Source organism: Maylandia zebra, linkage group LG19 (assembly GCF_041146795.1).
Source record: "Maylandia zebra isolate NMK-2024a linkage group LG19, Mzebra_GT3a, whole genome shotgun sequence".
Classification (NCBI taxonomy): Eukaryota; Metazoa; Chordata; class Actinopteri; order Cichliformes; family Cichlidae; genus Maylandia; species Maylandia zebra.
The window spans coordinates 4,158,762-4,182,046 of record NC_135185.1 but is presented as its reverse complement, the minus strand read 5'-3'; the positions used below and the strand labels follow the sequence as shown (position 1 = coordinate 4,182,046).

Genomic DNA, 23,285 nt, shown 5'->3' with positions numbered 1-23,285 from the left:
TTCAGTTAGTTTTATTTTAGTTAATCAGTCGTCTTTTTTGTCGGAAACTCTTTTTATCCTCTTGCACTTTTCTGACGCTTTGGGGAGTTCCGTGCGTCCGAGCCTCTCGCACCTCTCCACGGTGTAAATCCCTGCTCTGGCTGCTCCACCTGGACGTGTCGCTAATTTCCCTATTCATTCACCCGTGCGGTCGTTTCACGTCGTCGTGACTCCTAATTGTTTCTTGGCAGAGTTAGAAACCGGTGGTGAAAAGGCTCATATGAGTGCGCCTCCGCTGATCCGTGCGCCCAGCCCTCTCCCGTTCTCAGGGGGCACAAACAACACCAACACCGGCGCCGGGGGAGGGGGTGGTGGTGGTGTAGGAGGAGGAGGAGGAGGAGGTGGTGGTGTGATCTCCTTCCACATCCAGATCGGTCTGAGCCGGGAGCCCGTGCTGCTGGATGCCGCGGAGTTCAGCCTCAGTCAGGTCCGGGAGGTGGCGTGCTCCATCGTGGACCAAAAGGTAACTAAAGAGTTTAAACCAAGTTCTAAAATCAAGTTCTAAAATCCTCTAAGTCCTGACAGAGTAATCATAATGTAAAGAAGTTACATTGGTGACATAAATCTTTCACGGGTTTAAAATTCATTAAATATAGACCATAAACACAGATAATTTCATTTCACGCTTTTCGTCTCTCTGATCTACTTTAAACTTGCCAAGTGTTTTGTTGAGGACCAAAGGAAGTGCAATAAGGAGTTTGGATTTTTCAGTGGGTTTCTTATTTGGGGGTTTCGTGACCTCACAGATGATGTCACAGTCCTCTCTGACCCAGTATATATTTTAGTTTTTTTTTTTAAAAAAGGGAAGTGGACACTGCACTACAGTATTTAAAATGAATATGATCTACAGATCATAATTTTTTTCTTGAATTTTTAAACACTTTCTGGTTTGGTTTTCTTCCTTCAATAAAACAAACAAACAAAAACATTTGAAGGTTAATGTTGTAGGTTATTGTTTGTTTTAGTTTATTTTTTAATTGGGGGTGTCAGACATATATTAATCAAATTGACCCGCAACTGGGTACAAACCAGCCACTGGATTACTTTGCAAATTAGGAAGTCATCAATAATGAGTAGTCAGCCATCAATAGTGGGAAGACATCCATTTCTTAAATAAAATGCATTGCTATTCTTGGCACAGTGGTGCCAGCTTTCAGAACTACAGGTCAGACTCCAAAGAGAGATTTATCTCACATGTGTCAGATTTAAAAGGATTATTGAACAAGTTGTTGGATAGTTCTGGGAACTGGAGAGTAGTTCAGAAAGGGATACTGGTTATCAGAAAACAAGTGGATAATCTGTACAAGAGGAAAGAGAGTGTTATTTCTGGCCAATCTTAATATCGGAAGAATCTTGTGAAGCAATGGAATTGCCTTACTTGTGGATTATCCGGACATGAATCATAGAGGAGGTTATACGTTACAGGCAAGTATCCAGCAAGAAGAGACAAGTGGTGGTGGAGAGTGGGAAGGCAGGTCAGTGGGGTTGGAGGCTTGAGTGGAACTCACTGGGAATACAGGTAAGTCAGAAATCACATCCACAGAGTGAGACTGTGGGTGGTGTAACAATCTGTTGTCCTTCCTGGATGATAAGGAAATTCAGAACAGGTGTAGAAGGCAGAGAGAGTCATGCCCAAGGGTAGACCAAGGGAAACATTTACTCATCAATCCTGTATCAAGAAAAAGGATTAAAAAGTGAGTGAGATGAGCAGGGAAGGGCATTAATAAGAATTTACCAATTCCGATTCCGTTACGGATATCACTTATTGATTTAATTCTTTTACTGATTCTCATTAGGTTCTCTTTGGCTTTTAGACTCACCACCATCGCTAAGCAGCATCTCAAAGGCATTACAGTCATGCAGATTAATTGCGTGCTGTGTAGTCAAATGTTTGTGCATGTTGGAGGTATTTCTCATCTTTGTTGTGATCAGTGTTGGGCTCATCATTCAACAAAGTAATGTGTTGCACATTACACAGACAGAGCATTCACATTCCCAACGCGTAACATACCGACGATTTGTCGCGGTCCAAGGCGTGTCATAGTAACGCGAAAGCTACCCCTCCGTGTCCTTATTAAACGCTCCAGATTCCTAATTGAAGTGAATAGAAAGCTGCTTCGTGGCTTTCTATTTGCTTCCTTTTTATTCTCTTGCCAGCTTTCTATTGCAACCCTAACCATAATCTTAAATTTATAGATTTATTCCAACCTGCTCTCATGCCTCAGAATGCGCAACATGCTGATGATTTGTCACATAGTGTCTGCATGTTACGTGTTGGGATGAAAACGTGTTGACACAGAACAGTTTTCTTAAAAAGTAATTCAAAATATTAATTAATTCCAGGAGAAAGTTTTTACACTACTGGTTACATTGAAATGAACTAAAACACATTGTCTCATAATTACAATTAAACACAGTCTACAGTACCACATATCAGCACAAATCTCTATCCTAACAAGGACACACATACATGATTTTTCTCTTAGTATTTAGGTATGAAAACAAAACCAACAGAACAAAGCAAACATGAAAACCAGCACAAAGATACTTTAAAACAATCGCCATGGTGATTCTATATTAGAAACAAGAACAGGTAGAAATGGAGGCAGCAGTCTGACTGCTCATCACTTCTTGTTCTTTCTTTTTTTCCTGTAGAAGTTCAGGGTCTGGCTGCTGAGTTGGCTTTCACTCAGCTTCAACATAGCTCTTGGCTAGTTTAATAATACAGTAGCACGTTGTTTATGCTTGCAAAGAGCCAAAGTTATGTTAGCAGCATAATGCAATTGTTTCCGTCCTGGATGTTAAAATAAAAGTAATGTTCATATGCAGGTGTTTCACCTCACTGTTTTTGCACTTTTTGTAAAATAACTTTTTGAAACTGAGAACTCAGTTTTACCCTTTGAGAATACCTTCAAAACTTATAGATGATGGTGCAACTGTGAAGGGCTTGAGAGAGTCAGAAAAAAATACTATGTCATCATAAAAAAACTTACTCTGTACCAGTTATTCAGCAGCATAGACCAGAACCTTAAATCTGAGCCACAACCCTTACCTAATGAGACTGAATCAAGCAAATACCAAAAGACTGAATATTGAAAAGGCAATCTCTAAATGATGAAATGGGGATTTTAATTTGAGAATAGAAGCTGGAATTCTTGAACTGAGGATCAATGAGAAGAAATCATCCAAGAGGTGACACACAGCTGGAAGCTTAACTTTATTCAACACAATCCATCAGAGAGTTTCAAAGACTAGGTTGAAAATGACGTCTTTTACACCTGAACATTAAAATAACAGCAAAGTAACATTTTGAATTCCAGAAGGATGCCACTGAGCCCAAGGAGCAAAACTGGCTGAGTGGAAGAGATCAAAGGTGAGTGTACGCAGTTTGGGTTCTCCATCACTTGAAGGTGAAAGTCGACGGCATTTAGAAAAGGCATAACTGCGTCACATCCATGTTGCTGGTAGATGGCCAAGGATCCGAGCTTCACGGAATTTTATGCTTTTCCTGTGGAAGGGGAGGTGATGCAGCAGACTTCCTGGTTCTATTTTGCTTGCACGTAATTGTTTTAGAAGGAGCAGAAACAGCAGGAATGGGGGTTTGTTGAGGAGGTGGACTGACTTGCAGTCCAGACTGAGTCATGTCTAATGCAACAGCAAGCTCTCATATTTTCTCATGCACTATGATCGGGCAAGAAGATGCAGAGAAGAGTACTTCTGATGGGACACAATACAGGAGCTCCCTCTACTAGAATTTCACACAGATGAGGATTCAAATGGCTCTGGCTGATCTTGATCAGGAATAGGTTCGAGGATGTCACTAAGAGGGGGACATGATTAAAAATGTGATAGCATGACAAAAGAAACATCATAAACACCACTGCATGTATGAAAGGCAGAATGACAGAAGTGGTTTGTGATTTAAACCACACAGAAGTGAGTCTGATTGGCTCAGTTGAGGAAGAAGATGATTGGACTGGAACAACGATGCCAGTGTTGAGTTTGACAGTGTGGGAGAGCGGTAGTGATGTAAAGAAGCTGAACACCTAGGGAAGTGGGCAGATGATTGCAGAGCTTAATACTGAACTAACACATAGGCTTAGAATAGTAGAAAGGGGAATACTGTTGCTATGTCACTTTCCACACCTTTACAAATCAGTTTTTATACACTATACAGGTTTGTTTCCAGTACAGCAACTTTACCTCAGGAATGCTGACTAGTTGTGACAAAGCTTATATTAAGCTTTGTTATATACGTCAACAATAATAAGGATGGTGGTTTCCATTCGATTCTTTCACCAGCAGATGAAACAAAATTTGGCACAAAAGAATTTAGTATATCACCGAGGGTAATTTGTTTAAGTTAATTGCTGTTAAAAAAGATTTATTGTTGACAAACAGTTTCATGAATTGTTTGTTTTAAAATAACTGTATTGACAATGTATCAGATGCTCAAATAAGGCATTCGAATGTATCCATCCTCGCAAACATGGCTGCATTTTTAGACTTTTGATACAGTGTTTTTTATTTGTTACATGCAGCAGGAGATTTGAGGTGCAGCAGCAAGCCTTTGCTGCTGAACAGACTAACACATGAACACACAACATTTCTCTGATGGCATGCAGTGTGTTTAGCAGTTTTTCGCTCTATGTGTAAAGCCTACAGTATGTGAGTCTGGAAAGGAGTGTTAGTCAGTTGGTGACTCACTCTGAGGCTTGTTTCTCATTGGAAACATGATTAATTCTGCCTTTGTTCACTCGCTCTGCAGGGGTTTTTCTGTTTTTCTGGCTTTTGCTTTATGAACTGAATTGAACTGCAAAGCTGTTACCGAGCACTCATAATTAAACCACGCTGACACACACACAGACAGTGTCGATGTCCTTATGAATGTGATAGATGTCCTATTTCTCACATAGGCAAGCAGAGAGAAATCTCAGAGGAGTTTATGAATGCAGGCGTGTTTTTATTCTCTTATTTCCACAAATAACAATAATGTTGTTGCAAATTACTTTTTCTCTTTCTCCAACACCTAATCAAACCAACGTCCACTCCAAAAGCTACAATGTAAAACATCAAGCCCTTCAGTGTCAATATAATTGCAATTAATGTCTATTATTTTATCTTAATTTTAATTTTATAAATGGGACTGGGTAGTATATACCAGTGGCCCCTTAGCTGTTGTGCGTGTAGTGCATTCCAAAGTGTCGTGTATTGTAATCACATCACATTTTTTCAGTAATGCAGCACGAAGTTAAGTAATTACATTACAGTTAATTGTAACTGTTGACAAAAAAATTGTAACTGTTGACAGAAAGTTACAAAGTTTTTTCTTCCTGTGCACTGGGTTGTATGAGCTGAGCTACAGTTTTTGGGGAGTAGAGATACAGACAGTACTTTTATTTTTATTGCACAAAAGAACAAGAATGCAATGGTAAAGTGCAAACTGCCTCTAGGACAAAAACAATTGCATTGTGTTCCTAACACAATTCTTTGCAAACATCTGCGCAGATAGCATGCTAACAAAAAGCTAGTGAAAAACCTACAGGGATGTTATAGCTAAATGTATGCTGGCCCCAGCAGCCAGGAACTAAGGCAAATTCGAGTAATAAACACAGTGATGAGCAGTCAGGCTTGCAGCATTGTAGCCTCCATTTCTACCAGTAGAATCACTGTGGGATGATTTTTAACTGTGCATTTTGTTGTCAGTTTTGTGTTCATAGATAACAAAAACTAAAAGAAAGATCATAAATATGTCCTCATTATTAATTATGTGACAATGGGTTGCAGGTCATTTTATGGAGTACTGTGGAAGTAATGTAACAGTAATAGACTTACTTTCACCAGTGAGACCCCAACACTCTGATCATTAGTAATAAACGTCCATAATATGAGAGTAATATGCCATGCACAATGACATTCTGTTGTGATAAAAATATGACTTGTGATAGAGGAACCAGTTGAATTTTGTGTTTTATTTCTATAGTGCATTTCATCATTTCAGCAGCAGAGTCACTTTATCAATTCAGTATTTACCAGGAATAATGTTAAAGTGGGAATACAATAATGGTCTTTTTATGTCTTAGGTTGATGTTAGAGTAAATAATATTTGTGGTGACTCAGGTCAAACGATTGCTTTTCTCTATTTTTAAGCTTGTTGAATGCGTGTTTTTAAGCACTCAGTTTATTTCAACTGACTAACAAAATGTTTAAGATGCTTAAGATGTGTAAGAAAAGTTAGGTTGCATTTTGCCATAGTTTTGGAGTGTAGTAGATGTTACCTTCCAGGTGTCTTAGAATGTACTTATGCCTTACAATTACATTACATTATATGTTCTGGCTATGTTAAATAGTAAAAATTCCGTAATAATTGACAGTGAAGATCTGATTTGTCTGCAAGCGCTTATTCAGATGAGTTCAGAAAGGGAAAGAGAATGTTGCTAGAACTAGGATCGGGTTAGAAGACCCAAATGCCATGTTGCAATACTATACAGCTATGGTAGCCAACGTTTCAAATGCAGATTTGACAGGTTTGTGAGTGTACACTTTATCCAAAACCTAGTGACGGTTTACCCATCTCTGCCAGTGGGTGGCTGTAACTCAGGAGGTAGAGCAGGTCACCTACTGATCGGAAGGTTAGTGGTTTGATCCCTGGCTCCTCCAGTCTGCATGTGTATGAATGTAGTTAGGAAGCACTCAGTTTAGAGAGATTGGGTGAATGTAGCATGTTGTATAGAGCACGTTGAGTAATCCAAGAGAGCAGAAAAGCGCTATAAAAGAATCAGTCCATTCACTGTCTGAACAGTGTTTTGTCATGTTACTTTTGCACTGTTATGTTCCGGGACATTGTTATTACATGGCTTGATTAAGGTACACATTAGGCTGACATCTGGGCCAGCACAGGGCCAGCAGTGTGTCTGCAACTGGCCCGTGGCTGCACACAACTTACACATGGCCCACATACCGCAAAGAATGACGGCCCTTTGGTGGCCCAAATCAGGGTCTGCCAGAGGTAGTCCACACATGGGCCGGCACAGGACCACCAGTGTGTCTGCAACTGGCCTTGTGCTGGCCCATGTGTAGGCCACCTCTGGTAAACCAGATCTGGGCCACCAAAGGGCCCTCATTATTTGCGGTATGTGGGCCATGTGTAAGCATATTGTGTGGGCCAGGTCTGGGCCATGCCAATTTTGCTATGTGGGATTTTATAATAATAATAATAACAATAATAATACATTTTATTTGAGGGCGCCTTTCAGAAACCCAAGGTCACCTTACAAAAAACACAATTAATAAAAGGAACAATAGTCATAAAATACATAAAATAAGTTAAAATTACAAAACAGAGCGTGACAACAGATAAAATCAGCATTAAAGCGAATAAGCCAGTTTAAACAGATGTGTTTTGAGCTGTGTCTTAAATACGGAGAGGGAGTCAATATTTCTTAGTGCAGGAGGAAGAGAGTTCCAGAGCCGAGGAGCAGAGCGACTGAAAGCTCTGTTCCCCATAGTGATAAGGTGTGAGGACGGAACAGTAAGATGAATAGCAGATGATGATCTGAGAGTGCGGGAAACAGTGGTGATATGGAGCAGGTCACACAAATATGAAGGAGCAGATTTATGGATACACTTGTATGCAAGAAGTAAGATTTTAAAATTTATCCTGGCTTCTATGGGCAACCAGTGAAGCTGCTGAAGAACTGGGGTAATATGAGCACTTAACGGAGTGCAAGTTATGACCCGAGCTGCAGAATTTTGAAGAAGTTGGAGTTTATGAAGGGACCTTTTTAGGGAGACCAAATAGGAGGGAATTACAGTAATCAATACGGGATGTAATAAGACTATGGACAAGGATGGCAGCAGCATGGGGAGTAAGGAAGGGACGGAGTCGGTGAATATTACGTAAATGGAAGTAAGCAGACCGTGTTATGTAATTAATGTGAGACTGGAATGAAAGAGTATTATCAAGTATGACACCCAAACTCTTAACCTGAGGGGAGGGAAGGGTGGGAGAATTTTCAACGTTAATGGAAAAGCTGTGGGATTTGGTTAAGATAGATGGTGTACCAACAAGTAAAACTTCAGTTTTATTACTGTTAAGTTTGAGGAAATTGGAGGAGAACCAGGATCTAATCTCAATAAGACAGTCTGAGAGGGAGGTAGGTGGGAGGGATGAATTGGGTTTAGAAGAAAGGTAGAGCTGGGTGTCATCGGCATAACAGTGAAAATTTATATTATATTTTCGGAATATATAACCAAGAGGAAGCATATAAATAATGAATAAAAGAGGCCCCAATACTGAACCCTGGGGCACACCAGCAGAAACAGGATAGAGAGCTGAAGAATGGGATTTAAGTTGGATAAACTGAGTGCGGTCTGAGAGAAAGGAGGTAAACCAGGTAAGTGGGGTATGACTAATACCAATGGAAGCTAACCGGTTCAGGAGAATATTGTGGGAAATGGTATCAAACGCCGCACTAAGATCAAGAAGGATGAGAATGGATAGGAGACCAGAATCAGCTGCCATCAGAAGGTCATTGGTAATCCTTAACAGAGCAGTTTCTGTGCTATGATTGGGGCGGAAACCAGATTGAAATTGTTCATAGAGATTATGGTCATTGAGATGTGAATGAAGCTGGGCGGCGACAACTTTTTCAAGAATTTTTGAAATAAAGGGGAGATTTGATATAGGGCGATGATTATCAAAGTTATTGGGGTCTGCACCAGGCTTTTTGAGAGTTGGAATAACAGAAGCCTTTTTCAGTGCTTCAGGAACAATCCCAGTGTTCAGGGAGGAATGAATAATATTGGTTATGAGAAGTGCTAAAGAGGGAAGACAGGCTTTAACTAACACAGTAGGGAGAGGGTCAAGTTGACAGGTGGATGGCTTAGATTTTTTAATGAGATTAGATACATCAGTTATGGAGGGAAGAGTAAAGCTTGAAAATAGCTGACAGGAAGACAGTGGGGGAACCAGGAAGTCTACTTCAGAGTCAGGAGCTCCTAAAGAGTTAAGTTGACGGTGAATGTCTGAGATTTTACAAGTGAAAAAAGAGATAAGAGAATTGCAAAAATCAACAGAATACATCTGGGAGGGGAATGTGTCTGGAGGTTTTGTAATGTTACTGAACAATGAATAGAGGGACCTGGAGTTACCTTCATTAGAACTAATTAAACCAGAGTAGTAAGCAGATTTGGCTGAGGCAATGCAGTCCTTATAGAACAAAACATGATCATTGTGCATTTCTTTATGTACAGTAAGTCCGGTTTTCTTGAATAGACGTTCGACGTTATACAGCATCCTAACTGGTTTGGATTTGGAGTTATAGCTATAGTGATCAAAGCTGCCAGCATTTTATTTCTTGGCTGAAAAGTGTGTAATTAACAAAAAGAAGTGGATTTGTTTTTTGTCACTTCTGCATCGGCTTTAATGTTCTGTCCCGGTTGTTGCTGCTTGGTTTGATGATATAAATCACCAAAACTAAACTAGCAACTACATTTTGCTCTATTCAGCGAGTAAGAAGAATGCTATTCTACATGTTCTAGACTCTGAAGGTTGATCAGAGCTACATTAATATATTTTTTTCACATTCCTTGATACAAACACCCTTCCTCTTACAAGATACAAGCAAAAACACGCAATATATACAGTTCATCATTCTGGCATTGAACATGTAGATGAAAATTGTGTTTTATTTGAACACATCTGTCCCAAATGTCTCACCAAGATATATAAATAATAATATAATAGATAATAATAATAGTATAAGGCATTTCTTTTAGTCATATGGGACATTCTTACCTTCTCAGCTTTATTATGTTATCATAATTTCTTCTTTTTTCACAATAATTGTCAAACTACTCCAAAATGGTATTTCAGTCTTTTCATCAGCTTTGGATTTCAGTAGGGATGCAGCTATGGATTTGCACATTTCTTTTTAGTCACATTTGACAATTGTAACAATGCCATGCTTTTATGTGTATCAGCTATACTGTATAGTCTCAACTATACAAAATCTGTGTAGTTTGTGGCTTTTTGTTTCTGGCAAATTTCTTCACTGTCCAAAGCACTGGTAGCAAAAGGCGGATTAACCAGTAGTTGACTTCCACTAGATAAAAGCCAGATTTAAAGACAATCTGTCACCTGCAAAAATGTGGCATATCATCCCAATATATTGGAAGGTACCAAATGAAATGTGACACCTGAGTGTGACGGCTAAGATGAAACATTCCTAAATTGGAAAGTCTGTTGATGACATAACCCACATAGCAAAATTGGTATGGTCCGGATCTGGCACACAATGTGCTTACACATGGCCCACATACCACAAAGAATGAGGGCCCTTTGGGGGCCCAGATCTGGTTTGCGAAAGGTGGCCCACACAAGGCCAGTTGCAGACACACTGCTGGCCCTGTGCTGGCCCAGAGCAATTTCAGCTCTGGCCCTAAATGTCAGCCTAATGTGTACCTTAATTAAGCCATGTAATAACAACGTGCGTAATAGTGCAAAAGTAACACGACGAAACTCTGTTCAGACAGTGAATGGACTGATTCTTATATAGCATTTTTCGAGTCTCCCAGATTACTCAAAGTGCTCTATACAACATACCACATTCACCCAACCACACACTTTCTCTTAACTGAGTGCCTCCTAAATACATTCACACTCACGACATGCAGACTGGAGAAGCCAGGGATCAAACCACTAACCTTCCGATCAGTAGGTGACCTGCTCTACCTCCTGAGTTACAGCCACCCACTGGCAAAGATGAGTAAACCGTCACTAGGTTTTGGATAAAGTGTACACTCACAAACCTGTCAAATCTGCATTTGAAACGTAGGCTACCATAGCAGTATAGTATTGCAACATGGCATTTGGGTCTTCTAACTAAAATAGGAACATAAATAGTGCATCATTGCCAGACCTGGCCCACATCTGGGCATACACCCTGCCATGACACTAGTCAGTCAGAGGTGACAGCTTGATGCCGGATCCCAGCCAGAGCTGTTTTCTATGGGCCTGGGCCACATAAACCAAACCATAATCGGGCCAGATATGGCATGCCATCGCATAAACAGTGGCGTCATTGCCAGACCTGGCCCACATCTGGCTGACATACACTCTGCCATGACACCAGTCAGTCAGAAGTGCCAGCTTGATGCCAGAGGCCTGTTTTCTATGAGACTGGGCCACATAACCCAAACCACAATCGAGCCAGATGTGGCATGCCATCACATAGACAGTGCCATCTATGCCAGGCCTGGCCCATATCTGGATGACATACGTCTTATCATGCCAGAAGTCAGCCAGCAGTGCCAGCTTGATACCAGATTCGGGCCAGACCTACTTGCTATGTGGGAAGTTGTTATATTAGCATCAGCATAGCACCACAGTCTGCACAGTTTAAAAGTGATGTTGGTATGAACGTTTTTTTCAGTCTTGTTCAAAAACATACCATGCACTGTGGTCAATGGTAATGTAATGAACAGCTCTATGAACATTATGATATAGCATGCCAGAAAAGACTTTGGGTTTCACCAAGGATTGGTTTTCTTACCATATACCACAGACACACACACATGCACACACACACACACAATGGACGCACACACACGCGCCTCTGCCACTCTGTAACAATAATAATGAAGCCGAGTGTGCTGTGTTTCTGTCGGTAGTGGTTTCTCCTTGTTGCCTGGCAACTGATGATGATTGCAGCTGTGAAGTGTCCTTCTGAGGGCCATTATGAGACACACACACTTTGAATGAGACAGAAGATGAACAGATGTATGTGTGTTTTCTGTCCATGTCATTGTCCTCGCTCTTGCTCTCTTTCATCTCCTTACTTTTTATTTATCCATTCATGCCTCTTTATTCTTCCGTCTTCTCTTCATCTCATTTTGTCTTCCATTATTTTAAAAAAATTATTTTTTTTTCACATTTGTAACCGATCATTCTTGTGTTTTGTAAAATTTAATTTTCACTATCAAGTAGAAATTTTTTAAAAAGCTGTTGGACAAAGTTTAACCTGATAATGTGCATATGCACACTGCCATGGGTCTGGTCTGATGCCCTTTTATAAAAAATAAATATTTTGTTTTTTGTTTTGTTTTGTTTTTTAAATGAAAATCATGCAGTGGTGCATAATCTGATTAACATATATTATTCATATTATTTATAGGCACGTAAGCAACCAAATTACACGTTAGACTATTTAGATGTCTCATACTTATTTGCTATTAAGTTTTAACTTTAAATTGTTTACAAAATTTACAAATAGTAATGCATTTAGACTGAGACTTTAAATCATTTTTGATAGCAGTCTTGTTGTGTTGTTAAGGAGCTAATTGTAGATTTTACTCACCTTTGCAGGAACATTAATTTTTATAAATACCACACATGTAGTTTTCTGCATTGGGTTGACTTTGAAGTCGAGTTCCACATATGGATTCAAGTTCCTACAAGTAAAACAAGTGCATGCACATTTGAAGATTATTTCATGTTCTGTTTTTATAGTGACAGCCTACTCTTGTCCTCATTATGTTATAAGGATGGATTGCTGTGTTTATGTTCAAATGTAACAGCATCCATGGGCTCTTTTAACACCCCCGTGTTCCTTAGCAGCACCATCACAAATAAAATAACTAAATAATATCAGTGATGGCTCAGTGACAGCAGGTCCTTAGAATTAGCTAACCTAACAGGATTCAGTTGATATTAATGTCACTGATCATTCTTGTGCTTTTTTCTTGTGCTGAGATAAAAATAGATACGTATTTCTATATTTAATTAAGTACATGCTGGACTAAAGGGTTTGCCCCTTTCTGGTACGGCTTTTTAAGCCCATCTGCCTAATCATAAAATCTTTACAGCACAGAGGCACGGTGGTTAGCACTGTTGCCTCACAGCAAGTAAGTTCTGAGTTTGACTTCACCGTGTGACTGGGATCTTTCTCTGTGGAGTGTGCATGTTCTTCCCATACTCTGACGTCCTCCCAAGTGGGGATAGGTAATTGTTGATTCTACATTGTCCATAGGTGTGATTGTGAGTGTGAATGGTTGTCTGTGTTATCCCTGGGTCACACTGGCTACCTGTTTATGATATACCCTGCCTCTTGTCTTATGGGCTTATGTCAATAACCCTGATGAGGATAACCTGAAGAGAATGGATGGGTTAACTGACCTCAGTTAAAATATATAACTGTTATTTTTAAGTAGACATTATATATTGATATATTGATTAGACAAGATGGACACAGTTTCCATTAAAAAAAAGATCTATCCATGAGTCCATGGATCGGATCCATGAGTTATTGTTTTTTAACCACTTATCCAATTTAGTCATGAGGGTCCTGGGCCCTTTTTCTGCTGTCATAGGGAAAAAGGTGGGGTACATCCTGGATAGGTAACCAGCTTATTATGGGGCATAGCTGAACCTAACTTACTAAAGTACTACATTCAGTATTTGTGACAAATTTTGGCCTATTGATTGATAAAACTTTTTGGTTTGGTTTTATTTTTGCTTTTTTGTTTAAACAGTTGAACCTACAACGGCTGTGAAAAACATGTCAGTTGCTGAAAAAGAACAGGTAGCACACTGCAGTGTTTGTTCCTCAAACACATCCAGCCTTTGTTTATAAAGTTATGAATGCAGTTGGGTTATTCAGGGTTACTGCTGCCAATGTGGACCAAGCTATGGGGTTGTATAGGGACTGAATGGATTGTAACAACAACCAAGACATCTGATTGTCCTGAAGTATCTCTCACAGGATCCCCTGAGAGATGCAGTCATATGTCCGCAAAACACATGCGGATTGGTTGGGCAAACGCCCACAAACACTCGAGAGGACACTGAGCTGGATCAGCATTTGACAGCCAGGATAAAAGTTGTATTGCTCTTCCTGAGTTCAAGGTTCAGCTAAGAGATGGACTCTCCTTTCCAGTACTATGACATACACCTTGAGGCTGAGTAGTGTGGTTTGGCAGAGCACACCCTCCAGTCCCTCTTCTTAAAAATGGGAACTATGACCTCAGTCTGCCAATACAGAGGCACTGCCCCAGACCTCCATGTGATATCACAAAGGGGTATCAACCAGGAAAACCCTAAAACATCCAGGACCTTTATGAACTCTTTAGAGTGAGCCTTATCCACCCAAGGGGTTCTGCTACCAAGGAGCAGTGTTGGTCAAGTTACTTGAAAAAAGTAATCAGTAACTAATTACCGATTACTCCCCCCCAAAAGTAATCCCGTTACTTTACTGATTACTTATTTTAAAAAGTAATTAATTACTTAGTTACTTAGTTACTTTTTAAAAACACGATTTACAACCTGAATAGGTGATAAAGCGATAGATCTTTCAGCCCAATTCTACTTTTTCTACATAATCCATCATACAAAATGTAATCAAATGGAAAAGTCCCTTTTTAAAACTTGTTTTATTAGTTTTAACTCGATATATATGATCCACTGTTGATCTGCACACAGCTGTTGTCACGAATGTCGCACTCGCTTACGTCACTGTCATGAGACATTCTTGCAAAAAAATCATGGTTTTAGTAACGCAGTAACGCAGCGTTTCTACGGGAAAGTAACGGTAATCTAATTACTGTTTTTGCAATAGTAATCCCTTACTTTACTCGTTACCTGAAAAAGGTAATCAGATTACAGTAACGCATTACAAGTAACGCGTTACTGCCCATCTCTGCCAAGGAGTTAACGATTTCAGTGACCTCACCTCCAGTGATGGGCAAATCACCCACCTCATCTCCAGACTCCGCCTCTGCTACAGAAGAACTGAGGAGATCCTCAAAGTATCCCTTTGACCTTCCTGAGTTGAAGTTAACAGCACCCTGCACACATTATATACTGTGTGATTAGAGAACTGTATTCCCCTTCGGAATAACCTGATAATTTCCCTGAATTGCTTGGAGACCAGGGGAACACGCTGCTGTGGTGGTTAGCACTGTTGCCTCACACAAAGAAGGCCCTAGTTTTGAATCTATCATCTTGCTGGGCTTTTCTGTTTCCTCTTGGTACTCTGATTTCATCATATGGGCGTAGGTTAATTGGTGATTCTAAATACCCCATAGGTGTGAATGTGAGTGAAAATGGTTGTCTGTCTCTCTGCGTTAGCCCTGTGACAGACTAGCGACCTGTCCAGGGTGTACCCTGCCTTTCACCCTATGGCATCTGCGATAGGCTCCAGCCCCCACCAACTCTGAATTTGATAAGTAAAAGAGAATGGATAGATGGAAGCTTCAAGATTGACCGAAAGTCTTGTTCCATGGCCTCACTGAACCCCTACTATTTTGATTCGGCTTGTGATTCGGCTACTGTAAGAGCTGCACACTGCTTGGTTGAATATCTTTTTGTTGAGTACCACACCAAAGACTCATTTAGCTTGACGGCTACCTTCACTTCTGTTGTCTGCCTACTGGTTTGACAATTACTACACGGGCGCCAGCAAGAATGTCAAGAATTTTCACTGATGGAAAATTCAGACTAGAACAAAGTCCAGCCCCTCCTCTAGGAGACTGGTTCTAAAACCCATGCTGTGTGTTGAGGTAAATCCAACTCTTAACCTCACACACTACCTAAGACTCCTTCCTTCTCTGCTGGGGATCGTATTGCCAAAGTTTGACCCTCAATGGCTGCAACCAAACACTGCACCCAACCCTTATGATTCCTCCTGCAGGTGGTGAGCCCATATCATGTAAAACCAAAATATTGAATCAGTTTTTCATTCATAAATATATATTTTTTCTGCTAAGTTTAATTCACTGTCAAATTAGCATTTTTCAGTATATACAAACATTAACTTCTACTTCAGAATCTGATAGTGAGGAGTACTTTAACTCCAATACATCAGTAGTCCTAAAAATTGGAACAATGATTCAGGGCATGGTCTGGAGTAAAGAGATTAGAAAAATGAGAATACATGCCTTAAAAATTTGGGGAAATAAAATAAGCTCATGGCGAAAATTATAGAGGAAGTGACATCAGGACCTTTATCACATGTTCTTAATTTAAGAAATTTTATTTTGCTTTAGAGATATTTGTTGGACAACAAGATGTTAAGAGAACAGTCAGTCAGGCTCCAGCATCCACGATGCTGTAGTTCAACATATTCAGCACAGGAAGTCTTGAACTGAGCTGAATTGGATAAAGAGAGCTGGAGGAGATGGAAAGGAATCGGCCCTGAATTCCTGTTGCCATGACAACAACGGCGACACCGCTGCTATGGTGACACCACACACACATAATGATGCAAGCGTGCTGATCGAAAGGAAGGTTCAGGGCAGTATGATAAAGCGTCTCCACTTTTTTGTTCTATTATGTTCTTGCTCTTATGTACCTCATTTTCAACTTCTTTCCTCTCTGTTTCCTCTCCTCACCCTTCTCTCTCCTACTGCTGTCCTTGAAATTCATCATTTAGGGTGACAGAAACTGCTAATTCTTGCATGTCAGCTTCAAGGAGTGATGCTAATGTGGGCAAAATATCTTGTTGATGGCAGAAGTCAAACAATAATGACTAGAATGTTAACAGTAATTCAGGTACAAGGGACACTAAAGATGGACTGCTGTAGAAGAAGAACACACTCGGCCAAGAAGAAGATACTGAGGGCAGTGGCTCATCAAAACTGGATAATTTGGTGTAAATGATATGAATGCAGGGAATCCTCCCCACCTTTATTCATTCTGACCGCTGCTGCTGCTGTAATGGTGCGCCGATATTGTTTTGACACACTCTGAGTCACTCTATAGACTGAGGCTCATGTTAACAGCAGCGCCTGAGCGCATGACCATGTCCATATCAGAGTGTTTTTCTGGGAATGACAGTAACTTCTCTGTACTCCCATAGCCTCCACCATAGGTGGAAATTTCAGAGTAAAATCAGGGGGACACAACATTCCAGTATTTTTAGAGCTTATTTAGAAAAAATAAAAACTAACATTACTTACCAAGGTAGTAGTGCCGCTGTGTGACTTTATTTTCACTCCCAAAACTTAAATATGGATAAGGAGTTCATACCATTGCCAAATCCTTACTCACTGCTACTCAAAATCTAGTGCACAAAAAACACACAAATATACAGTGTCTGTCCTTCTCTGATATTTGCTCACACAGACAAGTTTCTGATCATGAAGGAGCCAGAAAGAAAAGGCAGAAAAATAGCTGTAGCTGCAGTGACACACTAACTGTAGGTTACTCCAATAAAACTTCCACGTCGTACATCAAATATTCAGTTTTCTGACTACCAGACAGATCCAAGAGTAGAAGAAAATGAATACTACAAGGTGTATGGCACTCGTGGGTAATTCTTATACATATGCTGAATTCATAATTTTATAATTTATAAGGAGAAAGAAAGAAAACAATGACTTCCTAACCACATAACTGGAAAAAATGGATGCTTTCAATCACATTTCAGTGCTGTGGTATCTTAAAAAAATTTGATTTGGTCTGACCACATACAGTGGGGCAAAAAAGTATTTAGTCAGCCACCGATTGTGCAAGTTCCCCCACTTAAAATGATGACAGAGGTCAGTAATTTGCACCAGAGGTACACTTCAACTGTGAGAGACAGAATGTGAAAAAAAAATCCATGAATTCACATGGTAGGATTTGTAAAGAATTTATTCGTAAATCAGGGTGGAAAATAAGTATTTGGTCACCTCAAACAAGGAAAGTCTCTGGCTCTCACAGACCTGTAACGTCTTCTCTAAGAAGCTTTTCTGTCCCCCACTCGTTACCTGTATGAATGGCACCTGTTTGAACTCATCATCTGTATAAAAGACACCTGTCCACAGCCTCAAACAGTCAGACTCCAAACTCCGCCATGGCCAAGACCAAAGAGCTTTCGAAGGACACCAGGAAAAGTATTGTAGACCTGCACCAGACTGGGAAGAGTGAATCTACAATAGGCAAGCAGCTTGGTGTGAAAAAATCAACTGTGGGAGCAATCATCAGAAAATGGAAGACATACACGACCACTGATAATCTCCCTCAATCTGGGGCTCCACACAAGATCTCATCCCGTGGGGTCGAAATGATCATGAGAACGGTGAGCAAAGATCCCAGAACCACACGGGGGGACCTGGTGAATGACCTGCAGAGAGCTGGGACCAACGTAACAAAGGTCACCATCAGTAACACACTACAACGGCAGGGAATCAAATCCCGCAGTGCCAGACGTGTTCCGCTGCTGAAGCCAGTGCATGTCCAGGCCCGTCTGAAGTTTGCCAGAGAGCACATGGATGATACAGCAGAGGATTGGGAGAATGTCATGTGGTCAGATGAAACCAAAGTAGAACTTTTTGGTATAAACTCAACTCGTCGTGTTTGGAGGAAGAAGAATACTGAGTTGCATCCCAAGAACACCATACCTACTGTGAAGCATGGGGGTGGAAACATCATGCTATGGAGCTGTTTTTCTGCCAAGGGGACAGGACGACTGATCCGTGTTAAGGACAGAATGAATGGGGCCATGTATCGTGAGATTGTGAGCCAAAACCTCCTTCCATCAGTGAGAACTTTGAAGATGAAACGAGGCTGGGTCTTCCAACATGACAATGATCCAAAACACACCGCCCGGGCAACAAAGGAGTGGCTCCGTAAGAAGCATTTGAAAGTCCTGGAGTGGCCTAGCCAGTCTCCAGACCTCAACCCCATAGAAAATCTGTGGCGGGAGTTGAAAGTCCGTGTTGCTCGGCGACAGCCCCAAAACATCACTGCTCTCGAGAAGATCTGCATGGAGGAATGGGCCAAAATACCAGCTACTGTGTGTGCAAACCTGGTAAAGACCTATAGTAAACATTTGACCTCTGTTATTGCCAACAAAGGTTATGTTACAAAGTATTGAGTTGTATTTTTGTTATTGACCAAATACTTATTTTCCACCCTGATTTACGAATAAATTCTTTACAAATCCTACCATGTGGATTCATGGATTTTTTTTCCACATTCTGTCTCTCACAGTTGAAGTGTACCTCTGATGCAAATTACTGACCTCTGTCATCATTTTAAGTGGGGGAACTTGCACAATCGGTGGCTGACTAAATACTTTTTTGCCCCACTGTATATGTAGCAATGGAAGTGACGTATGTAAAAAAAAAAATAGAAGTTTGATATAAATCTTTGTTTTCATGTATGCTATTGTATGCTATGGTGTGTGTGTCTTCTTCTACCGTGGAAGAGTGTTTGTGTGTTTTTGTGGTCGATAACAATCTCAGTGGTGTTCTACACTTGGTCAATGTGTTGCTCCTTTCAGCAGTGCCTGATCGATCTTTAACAAACAGCGAACTGCACCTTTAACTTCCTGTGGTTACACTCGGCTGCGTTTGTGCGTTTGCTCACATACACCTGTCTTTGTGGGGACTAGTTTGAGCAATTAATCTTCTGTTTGTGTTTTTAAAGTGACAACTCCATGTAGAGTCGAGGCTTGAAGTCTTACTGATTTTAACACCTTTTAGCACTTTGGCAACTCCAACACTTTTAGCGATTTAAGTGAAACATCTGAAACTTCTCCTGCAGTGTTATCGTCTTCTGTATCCAGTGATTATGAGACAGATAGTCCCTGGGCACAGACCTGTGAATTGCCCCCCACCCACCAGAGAGGAACCAAAGACTGAAATAGAAAGAACAGCTACAGATTCTAGAGTTGGGTTTCATATCTATTCCACTTTGTTGTGTGTTTCTCTGTGGTTACTTTGCATCTCTTACTCATACATTTGTGCCCCTAGTCTCTCGTTGCTTTGGTCCTTTTTATTTATTTTATTATTAATTATTATTATTATTAATTTTTTCAATTTCATGGCCTGCATGGTTTCCAGCAGAACTGGTAGCAGTACAGTTAGTGGGAATAGCACTTTAAGGCAGTTGGAGTTTGATCTGACAATGGAAACAGCCGAATGCCATCCATCACTACCACAACGTCACATGATATGTAAAAGAGACGATAGTTAGCAGAAACTAAACTTTCAAAATAAAAGTAACATTGTTTTCCAGTAATAGATGATGTTGATATAATATAATATATGCAGCTTTAATACAGATTTTGTATTCCTGAAATGGAAGCCTGTCAAAAATGTAGCAGTTTGAATTAAAAGTAGTAGATTTGAATCAAATTTACTGTCAAATAGTAGGAGGACTATCAGGCTGCTGTTTGTTATTATATCATCATAACACAATTAGGAACATGAATATCTTTGATAGAGTTCTGTCTCTGCAAATTTACAACATCATTGTATTTGTGTTAATTTATTTGGTGAGATTGGTCTGTCCATCTCCTTCTGATGATAATCTCAGTCTATTATTAATCTGTTGATAGAGATCAAAGCTCTTCTCTTTCTCTGCGTCACTACTCTTCATTTTTTTGTCTCTTTTCATCAGCTCTCTCAAATTTGAATTTACTTTGACGTGATCGCAGTAGAAAGACAGGCTCATGCTATTTTAAAAGTCTGTGTGTAAAATGTTTTTATTTTCAGAGCAGTCAACTGATGACATTGTCCTGATTCACAGCTTTGTGCAGGAACCAATTGTGCACAGATAAAAAGCTCGTACAGAGACACAAAATACCCACATGAAATGACCATAAGGAGAAAATAACAGAAAACTGTTATAAAGAGAAAAAGTGGACATACTAGACCAAATGCAGATATGCAATGAGTACAAAGTTACTCAAAACTATGATAAAGAATGGTTATACGATCAACAAATCCCCATATTAGCAATTATGAAAAAGACGTAGTTACAACTAACATAACTTTTTTTGAAATACAGATTTTGCTGAGATAATATGCCTTTCTGTCTCTGTTAGTTACCAGAGTGCGGCTTCTATGGGATGTACGAGAAGATCCTCCTATTCCGTCATGATCCTACATCAGACAACGTGCTGCAGCTACTGCGCTCTGCTTCTCAGATCCAGGAGGGTGACTTGGTGGAAGCCATACTGTCAGGTAAAAGCAAGGAGGGGTACCCATGTCAGACCACTGATGTACAAAAAATAAACTGAATCCGTGCTCTGTACTTGTTTCCTTCGTAGCTTTAGTTTTTCTCCAGCCTTAAAGTCTTCTGTTATTGTTCCAGAAAACATGTTTTTTATCATTATAAAATTATAAGTGTGAAGGAGCTTAAGAGTCATGTGAGCACAGTAACAATGAGCTTAGGACAGACAGATAAATGACTGTACCCCCTGGGAATTTTGTCCCATGTAACAGTCACTCTGTATTATACGATGGCAATATTTACGTCATGAGGTAAGGAACAAGATCACTGGCTGTTTTCTGAGCACATCCAACTAGAAGCTCATGGCCCAAACATTGAAGGGTTACCACAAATAAACACAAATTTTAATCAGCTTTATGCTATAATGAAATGTTCCTAGAATTTATGTAACACAGTGCTTCTACCATCACACCAGAGTTGGAGAATCAAATCGAATGCAGCCAAGTCCACACTAGCCCGGATAAATTTGAAAACAGCGTTTTCGTCTGAAAACACTCCGCGTCCACATTATCGTTTTAGTCAATTTCACAGAGTTGTGCGTCCACATTGAAACAGCCGAAAACGTTTACATTCCAGTACTGCGCATGCGTGAAGCGCAAGACGATTCGACCTGCCTCATTTCTGTCTGCTGTTTATTTACTTTCTGGCTCTTTGAAACATTGCTGCAAAACTTTGAGGAAAAGCACAGAGTGTTTTAAATGGACTAAGAACGAAGTGGAGTTGTTGCTGCGAGTAACACAAAAGTACAAAGTTGCAAAAGCGAGTGAGAATTAAAGAACTTGAAGAAAAGCTATCTGGAGCATGTACAGACTGATATTAATCTTTAATAGGGCTGCCAAAATTGAGAGCAAACAAACCAACTGCTGTATAATGCCCTCCGCTATCTTAGTTTAATTGGTCTCATGACTGCATCACATGACTAAAATGCATCATCGTTTTCGAAAAGGCTCCGGGGTTGCTGTCCACACTGCGACACGAAAACGGCGTTTTCAAATGTATCCACTTTGGAGAGCGTTTTCAATGCGCTGCATTTTCCTTGACCAAAAACGCCGTCTGTGTGGACGGAAGGCCAAGACGTAGAGAAAAAGATGCGATTTCAAACAAAAACATATTAGTGTGGACATGCCCTCTTTATTTATATACTACAGAAGAAACTCCAACAATCAGACAACCAATTCTGAGCAAGCACTTGGTGACAGTGGGAAGGAAAAACTCCCCTTTTACAAGAAGAAACCTCTGACAGAACCAGGGAGGGGCAGACATCTACCGGCATGGTGGGGGTGAGGGGAGGAAGATGGGACAAAAGACACACTGTGGAAAAGAGCCAGAGATTAACAATAACTCATGTCATATTAAAGCTGCCTTGGCATCAATCATTCTCTTCTAACCTAGATGTCACCATGCTGTAACTGTAATCTTAACTGAAAGCTATTCTAACCTGCCGATAAGCTAGAGCTACATGTGTTCTTAAGTTTTTCCAACTTCTCTTACTCAGACTGTGTAACTTAGTCTCTCTTTGGGGAAATGTTTGTGTGCCCCACAGGGAAACTGACATCCCATAGTGTACCTGTGGAAACATATGTATTGTACTATGTCTCCAAAATAATCTATCTCACACACACACACACACACACACACACACACACACACACACACACACACACACACACACACACACACACACACACACACACACACACACACACACACACACTTGCCTTATTAAAAAGAACAACAGCAAAAAAAGCAAGCTCCATGTTCAACAACAACAGCATGTACTGTTAGTGTAATCTGGTTGCCTGAAATGAATTAAAAAATGTCCAGATGTGTGTAATGATTATCTCATTTTGGAGAATTCTTTATTAGGCTTGTCTTTCTGGCTGTCATCCAGCTCAGGACTCAGGTGTTCACACGATGCTATGCTAATGGCCCGACAGCTGCTTCTCCCTAATTTCCTGCCTTTCTTTCACCATCAACTGTAGTATGTGCGAACATTTGCATATCGTTTGTCTACATTTGTGTGTGTTTGCTTTAATTAATATGTTTACATTTTTCTCTTTGTCTACAATTTTAGCTTCTCTTTAACAATAAATTTTAATGGTGATAACAAATTATATATTGTGTACTATAACACTGTACTTAGCATACTATATGTGCACAAACTTTTGAAGATAAAAAAACCCCCAAAAAGCCAAAGAAGTGCAAAACAGGTGTTAGCAACATTGTAATAGAGGAAATGTATGCA

The 23,285-nt window shown here is 40.1% G+C and overlaps 1 protein-coding gene across 1 annotated transcript in view; it reads left to right on the top strand.

Moving 5' to 3' along the window:
- The first annotated feature begins 396 nt into the window (after positions 1-396).
- Positions 397-23,285, top strand: part of prkd1 (protein kinase D1) — a 73,287-nt gene continuing 50,398 nt past the window's right edge. Inside the window, exons 1-2 of the mRNA XM_004554658.3 lie at positions 397-502; positions 20,853-20,991. Coding sequence (XP_004554715.1) covers positions 20,877-20,991 — 115 coding nt within the window. The 5' untranslated portion in view covers positions 397-502; positions 20,853-20,876. The remainder of the gene's footprint in view (positions 503-20,852; positions 20,992-23,285) is intronic.